Genomic DNA, 6,167 nt, shown 5'->3' on the forward strand with positions numbered 1-6,167 from the left:
GACAACTTCCTGGACCCTGCACATTGGGGGGACTTTGTGCATTGGACTGTCCCTTTTTTAAATAATATTCATAGCGCAAGATTGTATTTTTTGCATTCAAATTGATTTCAGAGTAATTGAAGAGAAGGGTCAAATTCTAAATTTGAACCCTCAGTAGCTTTTCTTTTGATATTGCAAATTTAGGGGATATCTTGCAATTTATCCTTATATTTATGGGAAATGTAATAACTATTAAGAAATTTTCGTTCATGTAATGCATTCATGATCAAAGAAATTGGGGTTATATAATTTATTCATGCTTTTTTTTTGGGTTGCAGGGACCCTGCATTGCAAGGCTAGGTCGTGATGAAGAAATTACATCTTTGCTCATGGACTTTCCTAGCATTGAAATGCCACGCATTGAATCTGGCCCATCAAACTTGGGGCAGCTTCGACGCATTCATGGTGGGCATCGTCGTTCGCCAGCAGAATTTGATGAGGTATTTAACTCTACACTATATTTAACACCATTTATGTGAAACTTTTGCTTTTCTGAATAAACTGTATCATATGTGTGTTGAGAACTAAAATCTTGCTTGATTGCACGTGTTGAATATTATTATGTGTGAATATTGCGAAATGTGTCTGTTATTATTTCTTTGCCATTTTAAGATTTTTTAAGTACTTACGCAATTTTGCTTCTTAGTATGACCATTATCTTCAAGGCTTATTTTGTTTCTTAGAGACTGTTTGGTTCCAAATTTGTATTTTGGAAATCCTAACAAATTTAGAATTCCTCAATATCTCAAACTTCCAAAAATTTTTATTTCTTACTTTTTTTGAATTATTATACCTAGAAATGATCCAAAATATAACCAAATGGAAGAATAAGATTCATGTAGCCAATCCCAAAAAATTGAGATAATGGATTGTATGTTGTTGTTTCTGTTGAATTTAGAGCCAAGATTTTTCTTTCTATGCTAAATCCATGGGAGAAAAGGAATTTTCTACCTTTAGAATACACTAATGTGGTAGCAAATAGCATGATTGCATCCACTTTCCTCCACCTGTTGGGATCTAGATGCAAGCCTAGAAGGGGGTTGAATAGGGTTACTCAAACTTTTTTTTAGAATTAAAACAAATATTGATATTGCAGGGGGAAATAAATAAGGTAAACTACAACAACTACACAACCACCTGAGCAATCACAAATACAATGATTTAACAGTGGTTTAGATCAAAATCTTACATGTACTCTTCCTCCTCGCTAGGAGGGGGTTCCGCACTGTAAGCAAAGGTTTTCGTAGATTACAACCCAATTCAGAAGGTGATACAAGGTCGCTCCCTAGCCTAACTCTAAACTAGCCGTCTCCACCAAACAACCTCACCCAACAGTATAACCTTAACTCCGCACTAGTAACCCTCTTCCTCAATTCACCCCGGCTTGAGTACGCCGTATCACAATTCCAATCACATGACTGTAAAGAAGAGTTTCACAAACTATCAGTATTTAAGCACAAAATGAGAAGATCTTATTGCCCTTTTTGATTAAAACCATTCTTCAAGAGAATTATACTGAAGATCTTGGAAGAACGAAGTCAATGCGATATTAGAGCTGGTTGCGCTCTGTGAAGAATACGATCCAATTATGTAGCTCGTTCCGAGGATGCAGTCGACACTACGAGAGGTGATGGCAATCAAGAACTCCTTCAAACCCTAAAAGAAGTTCTTTCTTTTTCTCTGTAAGTGGAGCTCTCAAATCTCAGCAATTAACTCCTCTTCTCTGGAGAAAAATAGCCCTAGAGATGTATATAAAGAAATCCAAACGAACAGCTAAGTTTACATCTCACAAATCAGATTATAAATAGGATTCACATCTGCAGTCCGCCAAAGTAGACTTTGAGAAGAGCCAAAACCGACTTCCCATCAGGTTCAAAATCAGCCAAAATCTGGCTTTGACCAAAGTCCACTTTCAAATAAGGCTATGCAGTGACCAAAGCTGACTCTACAGTCATCAAAGCCGACTTTCATCTCAATCCAGAATTTAGCTTTCTGTGTTGTCCTCAAAGCCGAGTTTACAGTCCTCAAAGCGTATTTTGCAGTGCTCAAATCCGACCTTCAATATTCCTAAACAAAATTTAGCTGCTGCTGAATTACAGAATTTTCTGTGCATAACAAAGTCGATGTTCATGAGTTGCAAAGTTGACTTAGTGCACAAAGCTGTTTTTTACACTCTTGACTTCTTATTTTGATCCGTAACTTTCTTGTATGACCTTGTGTGAGTATGAAACTTTATATGCATGTTTGTATGGTCATTTTCTATCTATCACCTGCGCTTTTCAACTCAAAATATGGTAAATTCATATGAACATTTGTAATTCATCAAACCTAGTCGACTGCATGGACAATGTCCTGACACAAACTTTTCTTACATAATTTTTTATGTGGGACACTTTTTCCAAAGGGTTTCTAACTATCCATGGAAGCAAATTGGTTTCTATTAGAGATGCTTGTATTGAGTTTATATTGTAGAATATACAGTGGCATCTTGTTCACTTGCGCGCACGCAATTTTTTTCTTTGACAATAGTAACTGATTTGTTCTTTACTCGTTTTATGATTTCTAACAGCTTGTATTGTGTTAAAATTATGGAAGTACGGAGGTAAAGAATGTGTGTGGTGAGCGTTATCTTTCCCTTGTTGGATTGCTGATGCTTTGATATGCCTTATGAATATGATTCCTTGAATTTGAGTTGAACAACTGATTGATAGTTCATTATCAACAGATGTTAAATAAAAATTAAAAGTAAAATAAAAATAACTTGCTAGAGGCGAGCAATGCTAGCGGCAGTCGCCTTTTATCGCTTTTTAACGACTGCTGCTGTACTCGTCAACAACTGCCCCAAGTAGCCCCCCACCCTAAAACTATACGCCTAAGCCCTATACCCCCTACCCAGCGGGAGTACGGAGTCAGTTGCTAAAAAGCGACTTGCCTCTAGCATTGCTCGCTTGAGGCCTATTTAGGGCCGGTTTGGTACTTCTTTTAGGAATGCTTTCGCTTATTTTTTATAAGCAATCAATAATGGTGTTTTTTTTTTTGTTGCATGCTTGTTGAAATTGCATTTCTTTTTAAAGAGGTGATTTTATAAGCGACCTCAGGATGCTTTTAAAAGCAACTTGTACTTTTTTAGTTTATATACCATGTATATGTTCTTTGTCTTTTGACAATGATATTTAAACACAGTTTTTCTAAACACCTCAATTGCTTTTGGAAGCAGCTTTTGATCTATGAGTACCAAACAACTATTTTCAACAACTTTTACAAGTCGTTTCTATAAGCTACTTACATAAGCAACTTATTCTAACGTACAACAATACCAGATTGGCCCTTATTCCCTTCTATTAAGTCTGTACTCAGAGTTGCAGGAAATGGTTCATAAATAATTATAAATTGCTTGAGAACCTTTGTCGTGTATGTCACTAGAGAGTCAATCTGGCAAGTTAAAATAGGCTACAAATAAGCTGATCAATCTTCTTTCTTAGGCTTTTAGGGCAATGCATTGCATGTTTTAGAGTGCTTTTGCTTATTTTTGCAATAAGTAGTCAACAATGGTATTTGGTAAATTATTATTATTATTATTTTTTGCATGCTTCTTGAAACACTTGCTTTTAAGGGGAATATTTTTAGAAGCAAACCTGAGAATCCTTTTAAAAGTAGTTTCTGTTTGTAGTTTAAATACTGTATACACTCATTAGCTTTTGACAATGTTTTTATTACTACCAATGAACATGAAGCTAAAGGTATATGGAGTTTGATCATTTTCATTTACAATGATCTTTGAGCACGGTTTTACCAGACACCTTAAGTGCTTTTAGAAGCATCTTTTGATATATGGTTGTCAAGCAACTTATAAGAACACAACTATTTTTAGCAGTTCTTATAAGTTGCTTCTATAAGCCGCTTATATAAGCAACTTATTATAAGCTCTAGCAATATCAAACTGGTTTTTATAACTTAAGACCTGGTAAATTTGAGAAAGTGATTGCGTGAAGAATGAAATCTTCATAAATAGCTGGACTTGGCAACTGACGTTCTTTTTTGGTAATTTATAAAGCTTTAGCGTGCATGTTAAGCCCCATCTTTATAGATAGTTTATGATCCCTTCTCATCTATCCATAGATAAGAAAAGAATGATTTTTTCAGCATGCAATACATAATATAAATTATGTTAAATACCCTAACTGTAAAATTATCATAATTTTTTGTTTTTTGGGGGAAAAATCAGAAGTTGTGAAACTGTAATATTTACAGTCTGAGTGCTAATGCACCTTATATGGTTGCTTATTTATTTTTTCGGTTACACAGGTGAGGATGTTCCAAACTCGAGTACCTCAAGTATTTTTAGATGGAGTGGGTGTATACGATCAATACAATGATTTGCGGCTTGATGTTGATAATATGTCGTACGAGGTTTGTATTATTCTTACTTTTGTGGCCTTACCAGATACATTTAGTGCCTCCAGGTAAACTATTACCCTTTTTTCCCAACAGGAATTACTGGAATTAAGTGAAAAGATTGGGTATGTCAGCACTGGGTTGAGAGAGGAGGAGATCCTCTCCAATCTCAGGAAACAAAAGCACTCATTTCCTGGTGCTTCCCCGTCTCAAAAAGAACGGAAATGCACAATTTGTCAAGTGAGTTTTCTCTTGTTTATTCGTTGCAATCAACATACAAGCAATAATGAAGATGCCTGATCTCGTTGTTTGTACCACAGGAAGAATATGAAGCAAACGACGAAATGGGAAGGCTGCAGTGTGGACATAGCTACCATACTTATTGCATCAAGCAATGGCTTCTGAGGAAGAACACTTGCCCTGTCTGCAAGACCGCCATGTCTAAAAGCTAGAGCCCGATTGCTACTGTTCTGTTGCTGTAAAACCTCTACCTTGCTTCCTCTCTTTCTGTGTACAGCTTTTGATAGGCAGGGGATTTGGTTCTTGGTGAGATACATTGGGTATCAACGTTAGGTGATTTGTTGGTGGTGGACATGATTCATTTAGGGGTTTTCCATTTCCAATAGAAATGGTGCTTTTGGGCGGTCTGTGCTTTGTAATATCATTTCTTCTTCTTTTTGTTTGATTTTTCTTTACGTGAACAAGTAGATTATTGTTTAAATATGGATGAATATAATTTATTAGTGTGCTACACCAAAATATTTATTCGCCATTTTCTATTGAAGAACCTAACTCAGCTGAATATGTGACATTATCACGAATCGTTTACTTTTATTATTCGATATGTTTGGAAATGGAATGTTAGTTTGCTATAACTTATTGGGTTATCTTATTTTTGAAATAGTGTATTAAAATATTACAAATGCCAAATCTTCCTTCTTCACTACAGTAAAATATCTAAATGTATCTTTTGTTGCGCCTCGAGAATCCAAACCAATCGCCGAGAAAAGATAAACTAACACACCAAATCAATAGCACAAACAATCAAACACCAGTTTTACGTGGTTCGGCAAGATGCCTACGTCCACGGGGCAAGGAGGGGGAGTTTTCACTATTAGAAATCAAGAGGAACAAACTAGGGTTACAATCTCTCACCAAAAACCCACAACAACTCACTCTTGATCTCTCCAAATGCTCCTAGAATAGAAGCCCAAAGAAAACCCCTTTCAACAGCTCAAAACTCTTTGTGCACGAATGCGGTCGACCGGGCCGGTCGACCGCCACCCAATTCTGCTGAAACCCGGACTTTCTATCAATTCTACAAATCTCCACCTCGGCGAAGATTTCCCAAATCTGAGCCGACACCGAACAAACCAATACCTCAACTGTTGCATCCAGTACGCCATGGCAACGGACTCATGACAACGGACTCCAATCACAACACATTGAGATCCAAACGGGAGTGCGAACACTCAACCCCAAACCAACTGTGCCTACTCACCAAACAACTGAGCCTACACCGACTACACCAAATGCCTCACTTGCTGAGACCCAAGTGGGAGTGCGAACACTCACCCCAAATGTCGATGTCGCTCACCAAATCGGCTGCATCATAAAGACTGCCTACGTATCCTCTTGCCCAAAGAATCAAGCCTTCACGTAGTTCACCATTGGCCTCCAAAGGCCCTCAATCCATCTTGCGGCTGATAGCATCATCAACTACCCCAAACTGA

General features: G+C 37.1%; 1 protein-coding gene across 1 annotated transcript; it reads left to right on the top strand.

Annotated features, from left to right (window-relative positions):
* LOC109829276 (probable E3 ubiquitin-protein ligase HIP1) lies at positions 322-5,255 on the top strand. The gene is made up of 4 exons (XM_020396468.1): positions 322-479; positions 4,345-4,449; positions 4,531-4,674; positions 4,755-5,255. The coding sequence occupies exons 1-4, from the start codon at positions 369-371 to the stop codon at positions 4,884-4,886; spliced, it is 492 nt and encodes a 163-aa protein (XP_020252057.1). The 5' UTR covers positions 322-368; the 3' UTR covers positions 4,887-5,255.

Source organism: Asparagus officinalis, chromosome 1, assembly GCF_001876935.1.
Source record: "Asparagus officinalis chromosome 1, Aspof.V1, whole genome shotgun sequence".
Taxonomy (NCBI): Eukaryota; Viridiplantae; Streptophyta; class Magnoliopsida; order Asparagales; family Asparagaceae; genus Asparagus; species Asparagus officinalis.